The sequence below is a fragment of the Rhipicephalus microplus genome, chromosome 6 (genome assembly GCF_043290135.1).
Source record: "Rhipicephalus microplus isolate Deutch F79 chromosome 6, USDA_Rmic, whole genome shotgun sequence".
Taxonomy (NCBI): Eukaryota; Metazoa; Arthropoda; class Arachnida; order Ixodida; family Ixodidae; genus Rhipicephalus; species Rhipicephalus microplus.
Window position 1 is genome coordinate 193,804,373 of NC_134705.1, and position 20,111 is coordinate 193,824,483.

General features: G+C 44.6%; 2 protein-coding genes across 2 annotated transcripts in view; one reads left to right on the plus strand and one right to left on the minus strand.

Annotated features, from left to right (window-relative positions):
- On the plus strand, positions 1-15,276 carry LOC142765776 (thioredoxin-related transmembrane protein 1-like). Its single transcript, XM_075867429.1, has 8 exons — positions 1-155; positions 506-621; positions 731-776; positions 3,976-4,104; positions 8,704-8,749; positions 9,359-9,460; positions 12,238-12,363; positions 14,823-15,276. Exons 1-8 carry the CDS (start codon positions 13-15, stop codon positions 14,919-14,921), a joined length of 807 nt encoding a protein of 268 aa, XP_075723544.1. The 5' UTR covers positions 1-12; the 3' UTR covers positions 14,922-15,276.
- The window catches only part of LOC142765775 (coiled-coil domain-containing protein 97-like), a 17,211-nt gene continuing 9,033 nt past the window's right edge, over positions 11,934-20,111 (minus strand). The window contains exon 3 of the mRNA XM_075867428.1: positions 11,934-12,081. Coding sequence (XP_075723543.1) covers positions 11,954-12,081 — 128 coding nt within the window. The 3' untranslated portion in view covers positions 11,934-11,953. The remainder of the gene's footprint in view (positions 12,082-20,111) is intronic.

Here is a 20,111-nt window from a genome sequence, read left to right on the forward strand (position 1 = left end):
TCGTGGTTCAAAATGGCGATCATGACAGCGCGGTCGGTGTGGCTCGCCGTGGCTCTGCTAGTGTCGAGCGCACACGTCAGCGTGGTCGGTGAACTTGTCGAGCTCGACGAGAACTCGTGGACCAAGCTTCTCGAAGGAGAATGGATGGTCGAATTGTGAGTGAACCCCAGCGTCGAACTTTACTTTTATTCAGCTGTCCTATTATCGCCGGGATATCTGATCGAGAGGGCTGGTTTTTACAGTGGGGTGGGGTTAACTGTAACGCGTTCTCGTTTTGTACAAGTGCGAGTGGTCAGCGATGCTTCCGTACGCTAACGCACGCTTAAGATCCCGATCTTGCCGCTAGTGCGTCTTCGCACGCTTTCCGCCGTTTTCGCTTGCACCGTCACGTACGTACGCAGCGTTTCGAAAGCACCGAAAACGTGCGCCTCGTTATGCCAACGTCGCGAGCGTTGTCGCGAGAAACGGTACGTTATTTTCCTTGCATTGTGTGGTTATCTTTCAGCTTCGCGCCCTGGTGTCCGGCGTGCAAGGCGCTGGGGCCCGTGTGGAACGACTTCTCGAAGTGGAGCAAAGACTTGGGCGTCAAAGTTGCCCACGTCGACGTCACTACGAACCCAGGTGAACGTCGAGAGTCGATGAAACCAATGCACGCGGGAGGGCGATTGTCACCGTGGTACACCGACCTTTCGAGCTGACGTCGAGTCGTTCTTGTTTCTTTCAATTCCAGGTCTCAGCGGGAGGTTCATGGTTACGGCGCTCCCGACAATCTATCAGTGAGTTTTGCTCGAACAAGCTTTGACAACGCGTTGCCAAAGAAAAACGCAGCCTGTATAGTTCGTACCGGCGTATTTGCGATGAGCTTGAGTAATACTTGGCAGGCTCGTTTGCAAATCAGTCTTGCACCTGCGCCACACGGGCGCGAAAAACTGCAATAACTACCTAATGTCTTAAGCTTGAACGACATCTACGTGCTGCAATGAGGAGAAATGAATTGGCATTTACCCTAAGGCCATTCGTTACTTGATGACCCGCAGTTCGCGGGATCAAATCCCAGCTCTGGTGGCTGCATTTTCGATGGATGCGACAATGCTGTAGGCCCGTGTGCTCAGATTTGGGTGCACGTTAAAGAACCGCGGGTGGTGAAAATTTTCGGAGCCCTCCACTACGGCGTCTTTCATAATCATGTGGTGGTTTGGGGACGTAAAACCTCACATATCAGATCAATCATTCGTTACTTGACACCTTCGTTACAACCCATTCGACTGAGAAATGCATGCTCTCGGCACAAAAGCATGCTCACTGCAGTACGCATCAAGCATTTGGAGTAGTATGTATTACTTAGCAGACATGTTTGCAAATTAGCTTTATGTGGGTGTTGCATGGCCACAGAAAATGGCATTAACTGCTTAATGCCTTAAGGTTTAATGGCATCTACACAGTGCATCTTGGGCAAATCAAATGGCATTCGCCGTAATGCCATTGTCACCTAACTCTTTCGCTAAAGCCCATTTGACTGATAGATGCATACACTTGAAACCAAAGCTTGCAGAGTGCAGTGCACAAAAAAGATTTATAAGGGGATCTACAGTGTCAAAAACATTCTATACGTGACTTTCAGCAAATCCCAGATTCCAGTTGCGCTATAGCGAAATACACGGCACAATTGCAACGACTTCTACATAACGGTGCCATGGGGCAATCCATGCTCTGCATTCAGCTTGCAATGATAAAGGATCAGTTGGAGTATTTTAAAAAGACAGGAAAAAGCTCAAGCTATAGTGCCTAGAATATTCTAGGCGCTGTAGCTCTTGCTAATGGCATCTTAGAAGGCCTAGACAGCGCGTCTGCATGTTGCAACTTATGATTCAACAGCTGCACAAAATATACACATCATCAGAAAAGGATCATGAAACACAACACTTTGTAGGTTGCTGGTTTGTGCATGTGACAATGCCTTAGATTTATGGATTTCCCCTAACCCAGATATGCAGTCCAAAACCTTTTTCTACCTTTCGTGCATTGTCATGTGATACTAAAAGCTCAGGTAACTAGGTTTACTAACCCTGTCATGTATGGCACATAATGTACCAAGAAAAAAAAAACACTTGCATGATTCATCTGCAAAAGCACTTGTCCTACCCTGCTCAAACATGGACCACTGCCACTGTTTTGCATTGTTGAGCAGGTTCCGACAACAAGCCGCAAAAGGTTGTGAAGCATTCTTTGTCAGAACAGGAGCACGTTGACCACATTTATCTATGTAGCTACAGACGTCTTTGCGGTCTTGTGCTCATCTTGTTGATTTGATATGGTACACTACAATTTTGTTATATGGTATACTACGATTTGATATGGTATACTACGATTTGATATGGTATACTACAATAGTATACAAGCTATTTACAAAGGTAATTGCTAACAGAGTAAAGAAAACATTAGAATTCAATCAACCAAAGGAACAAGCAGGATTTAGAACAGGCTACTCAACAATTGACCACATTCATACTATCAATCAGGTGATAGAGAAATGCTCAGAGTATAACCAACCACTATACATAGCCTTCATAGATTACGAGAAGGCGTTTGATTCAGTAGAAATATCAGCCGTCATGCAGACACTGCGGAATCAGGGCGTAGATGAAGTATATATAAACATTCTGGAAGAAATCTACAGGGGATCAACTGCTACCATAGTGCTTCATAAAGAAAGCAACAGAATACCAATCAAGAAGAGTGTAAGGCAGGGGGACACAATCTCCCCAATGCTATTTACCGCGTGCTTACAGGAGGTTTTCAGAAGCCTAGAATGGGAACAGTTAGGGATAAGAGTTAATGGAGAATACCTTAGTAACTTGTGCTTCGCCGATGACATTGCATTGCTGAGTAACTCAGGGGACGAATTGCAACTCATGATTACGGAGTTAGACAAGGAGAGCAGAAAGGTGGGTCTTAAAATTAATCTGCAGAAAACGAAAGTAATGTACAACAACCTCAGAAAGGAGCAGCGCTTCGAGATAGGTAATAGTGCACTTGAAGTTGTAAAAGACTATGTCTATTTAGGGCAGGTAATAACCGCAGAGCCTAACCACGAGATTGAAGTAACTAGAAGAATAAGAATGGGGTGGAGCACATTCGGCAAGCACTCTCAAATTATGACAGGTAGATTGCCACTATCCCTCAAGAGGAAGGTATATAACAGCTGTATCTTGCCGGTACTTAGCTACGGAGCAGAAACCTGGAGACTTACAAAGAGGGTTCAGCTTAAATTGAGGACGACGCAGCGAGCAATGGAAAGAAAAATGGTAGGTGTAACCTTAAGAGACAAGAAGAGAGCAGAGTGGATTAGGGGACAAACGGGGGTTAAGGATATCATAGTTGAAATAAAGAAGAGGAAATAGACATGGGCCGGGCATGTAGCGCGTAGACAGGATAACCGCTGGTCATTAAGGGTAACTAACTGGATTCCCGGAGAAGGGAAGCGGGTTAGGGGGAGACAGAAGGTTAGGTGGGCAGACGAGATTAAGAAGTTTGCGGGTATAAATTGGCAGCAGCAAGCACAGGACCGGGTTAACTGGCGGAACATGGGAGAGGCCTTTGTCCTGCAGTGGACGTAGTCCGGCTGATGATGATGATGACTACAATTATCATAGCACGACAGAGCATGATGAAGGTGGATGAGAGATGAAGACGAGAATGACGGGAGACCCACGTCATGGCGTGTGCATCATGACAGAAATGACAAGGTGGCACGGAGGTTTTCTTCTGTCCTTGCTGTGTACAAAAGTGTGCACACTGTGGAAGTGTGTGTATGTTAGAGACAAACCACTCCAAAAAATGCGGCACTAGGGTTGTCAGTATTGTGGCACTAATGACTGTGGTGATGTGATGTGCATGTCATAAAACTGCTGCGGTCATTGTTTGTTTTTTTCGTATCTTTTACAACATGTTTGTTTGTATTGTTTCTACACGTAGCGTCAAAGATGGCGAGTTTAGGCAGTACCGTGGCACGCGAGACAAGGAGTCCTTTATCAACTTCATCGAGGAGAAGAAATGGCAGAGCATTGAGCCAGTCTCTGCATGGAAGAGCCCACAGTCCATACAGTAAGTCCAGCAACTCTGGCACTCTTTTTTTTTGCAAGGGTCGTTTGCCGTGAATTGGCAATTTTAAGCCTCTCCGGATACCAGTGTTGCATGCTGGACGTGTGTCACACCTCGGTTTTGCGGTTTCAGTTTGTTTTATTTAATGATGCTATATTCCATTACAACTGAAATAAAAAAATTGTATGCTCTGCCCACAGAATTGTGGCATGGCTGTCATTCACGTGTGAGAGACAGTTGTGCTAGTTGGTTTACGCAGGAACCATAATCACCTTTTCTTGGCTATTGTAAATGCTACACATATTACAGTGAAATCTCGATACAACGAATTTGAAGGGACCGTGGAAAATAGTTCGTTATTTTGAAATATCGTTATAGTGAAAACATCGAAAATTCGCATTAAAAATCGTAAATGCAACAAAAAGAGTCGCTTACCTTTGCTGTGTACACATCCGCAAACGCTTGATTTCATGACGAGCGTGAAAAGAAACAAAACGCGAAGTATTCCGGAATGAGCGCACGTTTATTTGAAAAAGTCGGTGATCTTGGCCTGGCGGGTGCCGCTCAACTGCCGCAGGACGAACGCTTCGAAGTTGTCCACATTCTTATGCTCTGCTTCGGTGGCATTGCTGCACCTGCCAAGGTAAGTGTGCATCTTTCGCACGCATTCCATGATGTCGGCGTTGGAAAGCGATTCTTCTGGTTGGCTAACGGGCGCGGTCTCAGCGTCGTCTTCGCCATTGGCGTCCTCGTCGCTGTTATCACCACGAACAGCACTGACGATGTCATCGGTCGTCAGTTCGGCTGACGTGCATGCTTCGTCGTCGCACTGCACATAGTCCTCGAACGTCACCGAGGCATCCATCGCGAGTCTTTCCACGACTTCTTGCCACATGCCACTCGCGTCGCTTTCTTCGCTGCCTTGTTCAGATTCAGATGGCATTACTACCAAGCCTGCCTTCTTCCAGCAGTTCTGGATGGTGGTTGATGTAACGCTCCACCAGGCCCCGGTAACCATTTCTGTGGCCTGTCGTACATTGATGGAGGTAGGCAGCTTCATCCGAAGATTTATCAGCAATCGCTGAACCAGGCGTGTCCGGTAATGGGCCTTGACGCTTTTTATGATGCCTTGGTCCAGTGGCTGGAGCAAGGACGTACAGTTCGGAGGCAAGAATTCTAGCTGTACATTTGTCAGCCTGACATTAACAAGATGCGCCGAGCAGTTGTCGGCGATAATCAGGATTTTCCTACCTGCGCTCCTCATCTCATCGTCCACCTTTAGTAGTCACTCAGAGAATAACTCTCGTGTCATCCACGCGCGTGAATTAGCCCGATAATCGCACGGCAATGAAACAACGTTCCTCATGCAGCGAGGCTTCTTGTATTTGCCGATCACCAAGGGCTTCAGCTTCTTGGTGCCTGTGGAATTGCAGCATAACAATACCGTAATCCGGACTTTGGACTGCTTGCCGCCTTTGCAGTTGTTCCCTTTAAAATGCATGGTTTTATCAGGAAGCATTTGATAGAAGAACGCCATTTCGTCCGCATTGAATATATCATCTTCAGAGTATGAAGCGACGATTTCGCGGAACTTCTCGTCCCTCCATGCAGCAGCGCTTGCTGCGTCTGCCGCCTTCTCTTCACCAGACACCACTTGCCAGGTGATTCCATTCCTTTCACGGAAACGATGAAGCCACCCCGCGCTTGCTTCGAAGCCTGTGATGTCCAAAGCATCAGCGAATTGCCGGGCTTTTTCCTGCAGCATGGGTCCCGACACCGGCACATTTTGAGAACGCGCGTCCTTGAACCAAGTTAGTACTGCAGCATTTACTTCTTGGAAGTTCCCAAGTCGGAGCCGTTTTCTTGACGGTGCGAGTTGGGACCCTCGGTGCAGCTCGAGGATCTTTTGTCGGTCCTTCAGGATGGTTGCAACTGTTGATGGTGCAACCCCCATCTCGTTCGCAATGTGGATTTGTTTTTTACCGGCGTCCACTTGAGAAAGAATATCCACTTTTTCTTTCAAAGAAAACTGCCTCCGTTTCTTTTTCGCGCTGCTTCCGGAGCTCATCGCGAACGCAGAAACAAATCGCTCTAACCTTTAAAACGAGAAAGCCGTACGACAATCGTGCAACGTTGCCGGTCGACGTAACAAAACAAAGGCGGCGAGGTTAGGCTCAACCTGGCTCAACGAGCATGCAAAAAAAAAAAAAACATCCAAAAACAAGATACTGGCGATGGCGATAGGGCTAGCCAGGCTAGTGCGCATTTAGCATAAGGCAACGCATGGAGAAATGAGCAGGAGCTCTGATGATGATGATAGTGCCACATATGGCGCTGGGCATTTAGACCGCCGTACGTAATTTTTACGCTAGAAATTCGTTATTTTGAAGTGCTCTTAAGGTACCAGGGTGATAAAATTTGATACGTTATTCTGAAACATTCGTTATTCTGAAATTCGTAGTAGTGAAATATTTTTACATTGAACCAATGGACATTTGGAAGGGGATTTCCGAAATATTCGTTAATCTGAAAAAATCGTTAATCTGAGGTTCGTTATAACGGGATTTCACTGTAGTAGTTAAAGTTTCTTCGTTACTACCTCAGACATAATGTTTGGCTGAGTGGGTGTCGAAATCCCTGAAGTAATGTACTGCGATGGGCAAATTTTGGACCGGCTACACAAATGCGTGTCTGTATGAGAGAGCCAACTATCTGAGTCACTTACGAAGTGCATGGTGTCACGAAATTGAGGCAGCATTAGTGGATGAAGTCTCTGTGCAAATTCTCTGTAGGAGGGACAATGAAGACTTTAGGCATAGCTGGCAGCCATCGTTAGGTTAACGGGTCTCTACCTAACAAATACTTGAGTGACTACTTCATGTGTTAAGAGCAAGAAGTTAACTCTATTTCTATTGTATTAAATCTTTTCAGCTTGTCGAAAAAGTATCAACTCTTTTCAACTTGAAGTGGGTTGCATTGATCACACTTCAAGTGCTTATGAGTTCGTCTTCAGAAATGCAATGTTCTTTGCTGGACGCGGCCAAGATGGATATTGATTGCATCTAGATGGCTTACAGTGTTATGCGGGCATGTTTAACAGAGTTCAAGGTTAATCCAAGTTAGGTTAAACTGGATGACATGCTGCAACAGTGTCACTTTTAGTTATCTCGCCTCAGGTTATGATTTAGCTTATGTCTGTGTGCCAAATTCACTCAGAGCTAGTGTGGACTGTGTAGCAGCTGCAAAATCTAGTCCAAATCGGCCTCACTGATCGAGATCGAGAGTTCTGGGGTAACAGGGGTATGGGTCACAGAATTTTGAAGAAAAGTTTAAATAGCTCCTTATTTTTTGCCGACAAGTGGTTTAAATGACAGCAGTGGAACAAATAGTATAGATTTCGACGACGGAGCTCGTTGCAATGTTGGCTTCAGGGGCATTCCTTCTTCTGGCTCCATGAATCACTTTGGGCTCCATCCTACTAAAAACCTTATCCTTTTTGGGGCGTAGATGATTTTGCATGTCGCAATCGTCAAAGCAAGTTGTTGTACACGTTCACATTGGCCTTGCACATGACAGCGTCAATTGGGCTGCTTTGTCAAGTCTTACTGAATGCTGAATCCAAGAAAAAAAAGACGTGCAGTTGCAAAAAAGAGTTTCGAGACCAATTAGCGCGACAAAGCATCACATTGTGTTCTCTTCAGTTGTTGTCTTCTCGAGCTCATTTGGGTGCACGTTAAAGAACCCCAGGTGGTCAAAATTTCCGGAGCCCTCCACTATGGCGTCTCTCATAATCATATGGTGGTTTTGGGACGTTAATACCCACATATCAATCAAATCAATCATGTCTTCTCGAGCTCTTCACATCATTACAACCCTTTTGTTTGCTATGTATTTCTAGTCAACATGATAAATTGTCTGGCTCGGAAGCCAGCTTTTTTGAATTAATGTAGAAGTAGGCCAGTGTTGGGGAGCCTAGAGTGCAATCCTGGTTGCAGCAGTAAGTAGGCACATTTAAGGCCAAACAACATTACCACGAAAATATGTGCAACGAGCGAGTCAACGTACATCGCCTTCGCGTGAACAGTCGATTGTGCAGACAAACCTCATTCACGTGACCACTTCGGCGAGCGAACTCCACTGTTGATGGCGTGAAGCCATCAACTCGTACCAGAAATGCCACGCAGGCAGTGGTATGCAATGTGAAAAAGAAATGTGTTGTTGCATAGTGAAATGGAAGGTGTTTATTATTGCCTTGCAGCCCTTCTTTCTAATCACAAACTGAAACATTTTGTTGTTTCTTAGTTGCACACACATGACTTGTGCGGAGAGGAGTTTCGCGGCACATTGACATGTGGAAACGATCGGCAGTACATACATCACTCATGTGCAACCTGTTCTAATGCTTTGAGCAGGGCACTTCCAGGCAATAGGCAACGGTTTCCAAATCTGAAAAACCGCATGAAAACGACCGGGTGACACGTTGAAGCAAACGTCCTATTTTGTCGCTATTGCGTGCATTTTCGCGCTGATGGGGTTGGGCCTTTATAATCATTCCAGTAACTACAGTTTACCATTCTTGCTTACTTTCTTTTTTTCTTCCAGGATGTCTCTGGTGGCGCAGTTCTTCAAGCTGTCCATGAGTCTGAGGGTATGTGCTGGCCTGCAGCTTTCTTTACAATGTTCTATGTCGAAATCTTGAGTGGTAGTTTCTCACTATCACTCAAGAGAGACGTATATAACAGCTGCATCTGACTGATACTTACAGACAGAGTGGAACTCTCGAGGCGTACAAAAAAAGCTGTAAACTTAAATTGTGCATCGAGCCGTGGAAACCTATTGGAAACCGTGGAAACCATCTAACCTTAAGAAACCAGCTGAGAGCAGAGTGGGTAGAGGAGCAGACCGGTGTTAAAGGGACCCCTCAACACTCTTCTAATGACATTGAATGGTTTCACTGAAGGATTTCATTGCTTCGCAAATCGACCATCGCAAAAATTTCTAGAGTTAGACAAGTTCGAACAGAGTTAGAGATTTGTCGCATGCTACAATTGCTTTCTCTCTTCTCCTGTTCTAACACGCGTGCTTAAAGCTCAGCAAGGGGGGGGGGGGGGGAGGCACGGGTGAAAGAAGCTAAGTCACGTGCGATTAGTGACCGGCTTTTTTTTTATTATTATCATTTTGGAAAAATCGGTTAAAAAGTGTCTTTTTAACATACTATGTCACATTTTAGCATGCTTTTTTTTTTTTTTTTTTTTAGGCTTTGCACACGACGTTGGTTGACTACTATGGCATTCCATACTGGGGCTCGTACATACTCTTTGCCCTGGGAACAATCGTCATTGGCGCCGTTTTGGGTCTGGTGAGTTATACGTTTCTTTCCTGAAATAGGTGTCGTTGATGATCCGTGGAAGAAGATAAAGTGACACATCATTGATTCGAACTCTGTTATATCGAAATCCTACTTAATTCAAAGGATTTGCGCTGTCTCATATTTTGCCCGTGTAAGTTTAAGTGGATAATATTGGCATGTTCCATTTCTTGAGTTTTGTTATCGCTTCAATACACTACCCAATTCTCAGCGCAAACCGCGCCTGCAGTTTTCGAGAAGCTTCAGGACTGTAGTAGATTATTTCGATAAGATCACGTCTACTCTGCGAACTGTGCACATTAATCTGGAACCTACGTCACCGCTAGCGATAATGCTAGAACATTCGATGGCAAGTGTATAAATGCCCACGTGCTTCGCCGCTTGTCAGTTAATCGACGCTGCATGCGCTGCTATCAATGCAAGTGCGCTACCGTAACCCGACTTTCCCTTTAGCCGGCACAGGTTCGCCCAAATAAACAGATTGATCTGACCATTCCGTCACCTGCCTTCAATCACTTCACGACCCCGTGACAATATAAAGGGGCGGTCAGCCCATTCTGGTCAATTCGAAAACTTTGGGTTATCTGACAATTTATGAACCCAATTTCACCGCTAATTTGCAGAAACTACGGCCCTTAGGAGCCACAAAACAGTGCAATGTAACTATACTAATGTGTGACAGATAAAGCACCCAAGCCTTGCTGCTTCCAGCACAAAAAATAGATCAGTTTCGGGCTCAGTTAAAATTGTGCCTGTGGGAAAGAGAACTTGCTTCACTGCAACACAGGAGGGACACACGGGCAGAATGTCGCATGCATCTCACGACGTTAGCGCGTCTTCATTTGCCCATTCTTTCTGCAAATATAAAGGAATTAATGAAGGACAGTCCGACTGAATTCGTGATGTATGCGAACCTACATTTTGCAGTTGCCCCAGCGATTTGCCCACTTGCACTGCTGGCAAAATTCTTGCCTGGCTACTTCGAAAACTCTGTATGAAAACTTCAATGAGTGTTTTCCCACCAAAACACACCACAAATTCAGCACATTGGCCATTATGAAATTTTTTATTTCACCAGTTAGAATGGCCAAATGGTCACACCATGGTCATGCACTTACGCTGTGAAGTGCGGGGGATGTGCTGTCTGCGCGTCACCAGTATGTTGTAGTGAAGCATGCCTTTTCCACAGGCATTCATGTCAGCTGATCACGAGACCATTTTTTTTTCTCTCTCTTTCTTTTTGCTTTAAAGCATGTTTTTGCCACAAGCATGCTGTTTTTGACATCGCAAAAGAGAAACCTAATATAAAGATCTTTTTACTCTTGTTGCACCCGGATGCATATGATTAGTTCAGCCTCGCTTGTTCTTGTGTTACCCCTTCCTTTTTAGTGTAGTTTTGACTTTGTAATTACAGTTCTGCGATTTTGTACATTATTTATATATTGTTATTTACTTTTTCATACATTTTATTGGTTTATTGTTCGTATTAGTTTTCATGTATGTACACTATTACCCCCCCCCCACCCCCATGTAATGCCCTCGGGCCTTTAGGGCACATGGATAAATAAAATGGTGCGGTACTGAATATTTAGGGCATCAGTATACTGTGTCACTAAACACAGTAACTAAAGTAACTAGAAGAATAAGAATGGGGTGGAGCACATTCGGCAAGCACTCTCAAATTATGACAGGTAGATTGCCACTATCCCTCAAGAGGAAGGTCAGCTGTATCTTGCCGGTACTTAGCTACGGAGCAGAAACCTGGAGACTTACAAAGAGGGTTCAGCTTAAATTGAGGACGACGCAGCGAGCAATGGAAAGAAAAATGGTAGGTGTAACCTTAAGAGACAAGAAGAGAGCAGAGTGGATTAGGGAACAAACGAGGGTTAAGGATATCATTGCTGAAATCAAGAAGAAGAAATGGACATGGGCAGGGCATGTAGCGCGTAGACAGGATAACCGCTGGTCATTAAGGGTAACTGACTGGATTCCCAGAGAAGGGAAGCGAATCAGGGGGAAACAGAAGGTTAGGTGGGCAGATGAGATTAAGAAGTTTGCGGGTATAAATTGGCAGCAGCAAGCACAGGACCGGGTTAACTGGCGGAACATGGGAGAGGCCTTTGTCCTGCAATGGACGTAGTCAGGCTGATGATGATGAATTACCCTCCGCCCATAAATTGCACGAGGCGTTAGCAATACACTCACCTGATAAGTCGCTTCTTGTCCGTCATCTGATTCCTGGTATGCACTGACGGATTTCTCGAAAGCTTTGCATACTGTGTCATTGTATTTTATTAAGCTAGTTTAGCCTAACAAGTGCTTATGTTTATTATGAAGTAAAATGAATATAGGAGCATCTATGACTCCCATATAAGTTGGCATTGTCTGAACATCTGTGTTCTCATTGTTATGGATGATTGTTGAATAAAAGCTTGCATTTTTAACTCAATTGAATTTCAAGCCATGAGTGTGAGACACATACCTTTATTGAGAAATTGTCAGGCCAGACTTTTGCATATCTCCCTCAAAGGCTTGCACATCTGCTTGCTTGGTTTCTTGCCTATCAAAGTAGAGTATGCCCGGGCCGATGTTGCAAGAATATTGACCCAAACCTGCAGAAGATGATGTTCGACGAAACATGCCTTACAGTCGGAAGTTCGATTGGAAGCACGTGTCAAAAGCTCAGTCAAATTGCATCAATAAAGTGTCCACTCATGCGGATTTGTGAAAGTTCATTGTATCTTTTCTTTAATCATCAATGTTTGCAGTTGATCGTGTGCATCATAGACACAGTATTCCCTCCAAAGCTACCCTCGTACAAACCTGTGAAGAAGTCAGAGTCCGACAACGAAGAGGAGGACGAAAGAAGCGAGTCTGAAGCCGGGAACAAGTCGGTGAGTTAAAGCTCAACTTTTGGTGGGCCTTCTCATGCACTTGTCATTGGTTTGAATCAAGGAATGCTTCATTTCACATTATAAACAATGTTGATACACATTCCATTATGGACTTAATCTTTTGTAGGGAAGCTTTCGATATTTGACCAAGGAAGCGAGTGTTTTCAAAAAGCTTTCTTCTAGGGGTATTCAAGCGGTGCCATGTTTACATGATTACGGCAAAGTCCCAAGCAAGGCCCCTCTTTCCCTCTACTAGTTGAAATTACAAATTACCGACAAACTGGAGGAGAGGGGAGGCCGGGTGTTCAGAACAGGACCATAATTGAAGATAGTGAGAACGAAATTTTCTTCGTAGAAAAACATCGAGTGCATCTGGAAGTCATGGAAAGCTTCTCGTCTGTGGAGTGGCAAATGATGACAATGGCTCACAAACATGCAATGGCAACACATTCAGATTGCGGGAAGCATATTATGGGAGTACCTCTTGTCATGTGCCAACACAACCGCTCTAATCAACATAGGCCTCAGAGGCCTTAATTTTGCTGACTATGTCGTCACAGGTATCATCTTAGAACGCGGGCCTCGTAGGTCATGCTTTCGCTCTGAGAACCCTGAAAATTACCATGAGTGCCTTGCACTTAGTTCAAAGTGCTCAAGCACTTGTTGCATAGGCGGAGCTGTGAAGCATCAGTGGAGATTATATTTTAGTGTATCGCTTGGAAATTTGTAATCAGCTGCAAAAGTAGAGGAGGCGCTCGCTTGTGTGGGGCAGTTTACGTGCTCTTTTGCAGTATAATTCTTTTGTAGTTGTTTTCTTTCCTGCTTCGTCAAGTTGGCATCACTACTTTCATGATAATTAAATCAAAGTTTAACTAATCAAGTTTAACTTAGAACTACTAATCGGCAGCGTTTTTTGACCATGCTGAAAACAGGGGTGGAGGTGCTGTGCCGATTGCGCCATTCTGCACCAATCTGACCTGCTGTGCCAAATTGTGCCTAAACGACAATTTGCGTGTGCGATGCCAAATTTAGCCGAGTTCTATGATCGACCGAGCGAAAGGCGTTGGGTACACAAAGAATGCAGCCGCAACCATATACGTGGAGTTCGGTCACGTCGTGTTTCGATTCACGTATGGTGCGATTCACGTATGGTGCGAGCACCATGCAAGGCAGTGGTGTTGCAAAAATCTCACCGCACCGTTGCAGAGCAACCGCCAAGCGCAGCACGTGTTCTTCGTGGGAAACTGTCGAACCATAAAAACTGAAAAAATAAAAATCTGTTTTTCTGCCGAAGCGATGAATGCAATTTTGGCAAATAGTAATTAATACCACGTGCGCTTCTTTTCTTCTATTTTTGTTACTGCCCTATTATATGTGTAACACTGCCTTGTGCAAACCTTGCCCGAATGACTGGAAATCGTCTAGATAATCTTCTATTGAAATTACATGCACAATGCGTACGTTAGAGTTCTGGAACTTGCGCAACCACTAGCGATAACGCTGGAATCTTCAATAATGTGCTGACATACTTCAGTGCTTGGCAGATTATTGATGGCCGATGCTCTATGTTCTCTGCTATCAGTCTATTCAGTCCACAGCGTGCATTGCTTGTAGAGTGACGCTTCGTTTTCTGGACCCGGGTTCGCCCAAATAAAAAGTTCAGTCATGAAAACGGCAACTGTTTCCTTTGTCAACGTCACAACCCCGTTAACATACAAACTAAGGCTGACCGCTTACTCTTTTAGATCCGAAATCGCGTAACTTCACAAAACACTGGTGTAAGAGAAAAAGTGAGGTCGATCCAAGGAGAAATGCTCTTTTCATGCGATGTCTTACCTTTGAGAGCGCGCAACGTATAGGAGGTTCTACAAATCATGTCATGTGCTTATGTTACCGCGCCCTTAGAATCAAAATTCACAGCTTCTGCTCTAGTGACCCCTGCGGAAGACCGCTTCCACCCTTGTGAAGACCAACAGCCACTTCTGTAGGCTGACATTATTCTTGCAGGGGCTCTCTCCTTGCAGAGCTTTTCAATGGAAAGGAGCATCTGCTTTATGAACTTGCACTAGATTTCAAACACTGATGTTTATGCCTTGCCTTCGTAGTTGATTTGGAGGCGTCACACGTATTTACAACAACCCAGAGCAGCACCCATGAAGCCTCCGTTGAAAAATGTTGCCGATTCAGTGCTCCTGTTCGTTCCATTTTGCATGCTCACGCAGCCAGCAATGCCTACGTGAAAACCACTCTCGGTCCCACCTCACTCTTCGCTCTTTGAAACCGAAACTGTGACTTGGTGCTATGACACCATCTCGGTATATTTAACTGTTGTGCGCTCAAGCAAACAGGGTTTCTAGCCATGACAAGTGTGTTGTTAGCTGCCAATTTCAACAGAAGGAATGCAAAATCTTTATGCCAGTACTCCTGTTACACTTAAATTTTTACGGGGTCAATTGCAGGACGACGACGTGATCCTGGACGACACGCCCGAGCAACAGGGCGAGGGTGACGGCTCGGAGCTCAGGAAGCGCAACCCTGAGCCTGTAGCAGCAAAGTGAGCCTCCACAGACTCGCAGATTTTTCGACGACGATTAATGACCACCAAATAATAATATGAACTGCCTTGGCGGAAGGTGCAGAAGAGCTTCGAGGAAAATTCCTGTTACACGTTGAGACTTCAAGCGCCGGGTTTCGTCGCGCAATAGGGGGTGCTCAGGGGGGGGGGTGATGATATTGCAAGTTTGGAAATGCTTCGAACACTGGTGACCAACGCACAAACCAAGCTTTATTTTTATTTTTCGAACTCTGTTATGTCTGCGTGTTCAATCTTTCACCTCTAAAGGAGAAACTGCTTACAATGGTTAGCCTTGCTGTTGGTTGTGTTGCTCTCAACTTGGTACAGTTTGAAGTGGTTGCCAACCCAGCCTCATTGAAAGGGCAGGGAATAGGTGATAACGAGACAAACTTTATTATTACTATTGTTATTTTTTATTACCTGCACCTTCTGTCTTTTCTAAAGCAGCTTTTATTGTGGAAGCCAAAAGAATGTGGGGTGGCTTCATGCTGCTGGTTTGCGCTTTGCTTTGGTATTTCTTTTGCCATTTTGCTAAATACTTTGTTATGGCTTGCTGCACTTTTAAAGATTGCAGTGTTGCTTATCCTGTGACAAACATAGTTTAATTAAAATAAGGATATCAGGCTCGTGAAATTTTCACAGAGGAAGCACCATTTGCGGTCATCCGGCAGAGAGCGCGTGCCGACAGCATCAAAAAAAGATATTGCTCGTCTATGATCAATATTTTCTACCTGTGTATGAGACTCGTCCGGCCAACCAATTTTTAACAGACCGCATCTGTTGTTTTGTTGCTTACTGAAGCCAGCAGCGAAATTTTCTCATCGGGATTTCCAAACATTTTTTAGCTACAAAGGGTACAGCACAAACTTGTCAAGTGATTCGCAATCGAACGTGCGGGGGCCTTTAAAAAGTTTTTGACAGACACCATGCCTCTTCGATGTGGTCTGTTACAGTCTCACTGTCAAAATGCAATCTTCGTGCTTTCTGCTTACTTAACGGAAACTATGTTCTCAGGGGAGTGCCTTAAAAAAATATCTTCCTTTCACATTTCTTGTCCGTGTGCTTTGATGCCCACATGTTTGATCTCTGCGTCTTTCGCTCTCTCAAGTCTGTTGCTTCATAGTCGTAAAAAACGTTTAGTGTCGTGCTGGACAAGTGCATAGTGTCATGCACGTACATCATCCCATATGCATCCAGCACACCCAGGATCGGTCTTCTCTTTGTTTAGAAAAAAATTTGCAGCAGAGGCCAACTTAGAAAAGAAATGGAGGCCTTTCTCGCCAGTAAGTCTACTTACCTGATGTTGTAGAGTTCTTAAAAATCTACAGAATGTGTGTGCCTGCAAGTTGGGTTTGCGCTTCAAGCTGCGTTCACACGATGGGCCAAATCACAACCCAAACCCACGGATTGCATGTCGCTTGACTGTATGTCACTATTTCTCACAGTGATCCTCTGGTGAGTGTGAAGCGGTTCGTAAAAATACCCGAGTCATATATGATTTCCTAATGGAGAAATATGGAAACCCTCCTTCCATTTCGTGTTAATGCTGGTGGTGCTTGCTTTTCGACTGTGCCACCCTGAAAGTCTTGTCTTCTAGGATAGCTATTTCGTCTTGCCAGGCTCGGCGTAACGCGATTGCTACATCAGATGCAAGGCAGCCTTTTCTGAAGAGCGTGGCGCATCTGGCTTGCATGGTGCTCATATGTGATGTCTCCCCCCTTCATATTTTAGTTGGCAATAGGCCAAAACAATGCAGGCCTCAAAGAAGCAACATGGTAGGTCATCTGCCGGAGTTGCTGTCGACTAACCTCAAAGGGGTACGGACACAAAAATGTTCAGCTTGAATCTTTGTATCTTTGAATCAGATAAAAGGCCAAGTCCTCAAAAGCCCTAAAGATGTACTCTTAAATTTGACTGCACCCTGAGAAATTACTTACAAATGTATAAAAAAAAAAAGTTTTGGTTTGTACTGTATATTGCGATGACTTAAAACCCCAGCAATTCTTCTCAGATTCCGTTTCAAGCACAACGGTGCTGGCATCAGAGTCCCTGAATCCACCACCAATGACTGCAGCCCGACGTTGCAATGGTGTTTATCTCAATAGGTGCACCATGCAAGAATAGGCTTTTATGTCAAGAAATATCAACATTTAAAGAGCTTTGCACTTGTTCAGAGCTGTCTTGGTGTTAATGAGATTTGTGTGGCAAAGTGAATTCACATTGCGAAATTATTGTCGGTGCCCCTTTGAGCAAGGAAACTGTTTAGTTCACATAGCACGCACGTCATGTCGTTAGCCTCGGTAATGCGAGGATGTCTCTGATGTCGGTTTCCTGGCTGAGGAGTGAGGTGTGCAAAACAGTAGTTGCGCATCGAAGGAGGTACACAAGATAATTGTGATAAATATGAGACCTTTATTCTCGCAAGGGTTTGTTCCAGCAGTATATTTCATGTCTAGAATATTATTCATTGTCTGCGATTCGGTAAGGTTGCTGGAGGCTTTATCGTCCGAAGTCTTCTAGAAGCCTGGAGTATCGTTTGCTAGGAAATGCAGTGCGCACTGCAGTATCGAAGTCTGAGCAAATGTTGCCAAAAGACTTCAAAATTGGCAATGTCACTCTGACATTTGGGTTGCGATTTAAGCCGTTTCATAATGTAACTCATCTAAACGTGAACCTGGCAACTTGAAGTTAACGACACAGTTCTCAAACAGCTTGGTTTTGAAGGGTCAGTGGACATGCTCCGACTTTGTTTTTACACCTCCAAAAAAAGCTCGGCCACTTGTTGAGTAGACTGCAGCTATCGCGTTTTCCGAATAATACAGCGCGGGGCAGAGCCTCCATTACAGAAAACAATTCCCGTGCTCCTTTCCTACACGTGACCAATCCTCCTTTCACACGCAGTGACGCAAAGATTGGTGACTTGACGTTGCGCATGTCCATCGATTGCTCTAAACCAGTCACGACGGCGGGCTGCGCCTTGCTGTGAGAAAAAAGGGTGGCGAGGCCACGCGAGAATTTGAAACCGCTGGAACCGATGCTCTAACCGCTGTAATATCCTTAACATAGCACGCACTCATCAAATTCTTGTCGTAGCATGTTCACAAAACAAAAGTGCACATATTTCTCTTTATAACAATTTTTGGACCTCGGGATTGTTTGCTGGCCCTTTAACTGATCTGGCGTTCCACATTTAATGTCCCCAATTGTTTCAGTTGAATATACTGCTTGGGCATAGAAAGATTTATCAACATTGTGGAATTTTCTTGCAGTTGAGCTTATCCTTCACTTTTTAAATGTCCACATCACGCGTGTGCATGTCAGAGACGAGCGCTTTGCGTGGTTTTTATTTTTGTTTGCGTCGCGGCTGCTTGGGCATTCCAGTCAACATTGCAGCAGCAGAGATAACAGTGATAGATCTCTCTTTTACGAGGGGCAGCTAATGAATTTATCATTTGAAACGTTTCATACGCGACACTGGAAAGCATTGACAAGTGTTCTGGAGACGATCTGTCTGGCTTTAAGATACTATTACTGTTTCTCGCCTTTCTTCCTCGCACTTCTGGTGTGACGTGTTTGTTTGTTGCTTATTTATTTGCCATGCTCACCGTTGATTTTTCATTCTTTTCTCACTCGCTTTTTCTGAAGTGTCTTTTTGTCACTTTTGTGTTAGGCTGCCTTTTTCATGTGAATAGAATAAAGTGTGGTTTCTACTTTTATAACCTGCATTGTCCTCTTCTCTATCTACATGATTGAATGTTTGCATTGTCACAAACAGTACATTAGTGAAACAGGACAGCCTGTTATTGTTGGAATAGTTGGACATTGCATGGACAAGATGAAGTAAATTACCAAGAGCCGTGGCATTTTAATGTAGCAGGCTTTGGTGACCTCAACCATTACATATTTCAAACTTTCAGTCCTTGTGAAACAAACGCATGAAGAGTTATGTAATGTGTTACGAGCGTCACTTTCATGAGAAGTGTGTTTCCAGAGCGCTTCTCGCAGGTCAAGGCTAACTTCTTCAGCATCCTCTGCATTGCCCTCATGGACACAGTTGGTTGCATCTCGCCTTCTTATGAGCGCCGGATCACCATTGTGACCTTTGTTAGAATCGCTGGATCACCTTTGTTACAATTTTGCCTCTAGAAAAAAAAACAAAAAAACGCCAGAACTGCACGGAACGTGCAATGCAGTCATAGCGAAAGCTAGAAGAGCGCTCTTTCAAAGCCTTTTCTAGACTCTCTTTGGGTAACTGCTACAAGCACACTTGCTGGATGCCCACTACGCCATAATCATAAATTTTTGTGTATTAGGCCAGCACTCGCTATGCTATCTTTCGTCTTTCTTCAGAGAAGCGTGATATCCGTTACACACTTGCAAGGAATTTTGTGCCACTTTTTTGCGCACCATTTGCTAATTTTTTTGCTCAATCGTGACTTTTCCCGCAAGAGCACTTGTTTAGTGGTATGACTCTGCCCATGTTCTTAGTCGTTTCCCACCATTAGAGTATTTGCTAGCCCACCTGTGTAAGTTTTGCCATCCTCTTAATAAACGAATCTACGATTGCACTGTCCCTGTGGTGCAAAGCACTTAAAGGACGTTACAAGCGATTTGCTTTGTCAACTTGGGAAAATCGTGCATACCGAATGGTTTTCTCGCCGAAGACTCTGCTTGTGGGGTGTCTTGAAGCTCGGGCAACGTCATATTGGCGAAAGGCAGTTCATCACAAGCCTCGCAATGAGCCTCTGCAGAGATTCATCCTTGCCGGCTTTTCTTGATTTCACGAATTAAACAGCTTGTGCACTTCAAAGACATCAATCCTAACCCTGTTACGAGTTTCTGAGCTCGTAGTTGGCAAAATACTCCTGGATTGCTAAAATATTTTGGGGAGTATTTGCTGCACTGCCAACAGCTTATCAAACGAAGTATAAGCAGTTGTAGCCTTGAAGAAACGTCCCCAGCAACACCATGCGTTTCAATTATTTGTCACCTGTCGGCATTCGTCTTCGAAAAACAGTGCAAAAATGAGGAGACACATAGGAATACCCTGCAATCGAAGAAGGACCTTCTGCCATTTTCATCCCATCACTCAAAGCTCGTCAAACGTGCCACCGCACTGGCCACCATGAGGATTGCCCATGTCGTTGATGTCCCCATCGGGTCGCTTCAAGTT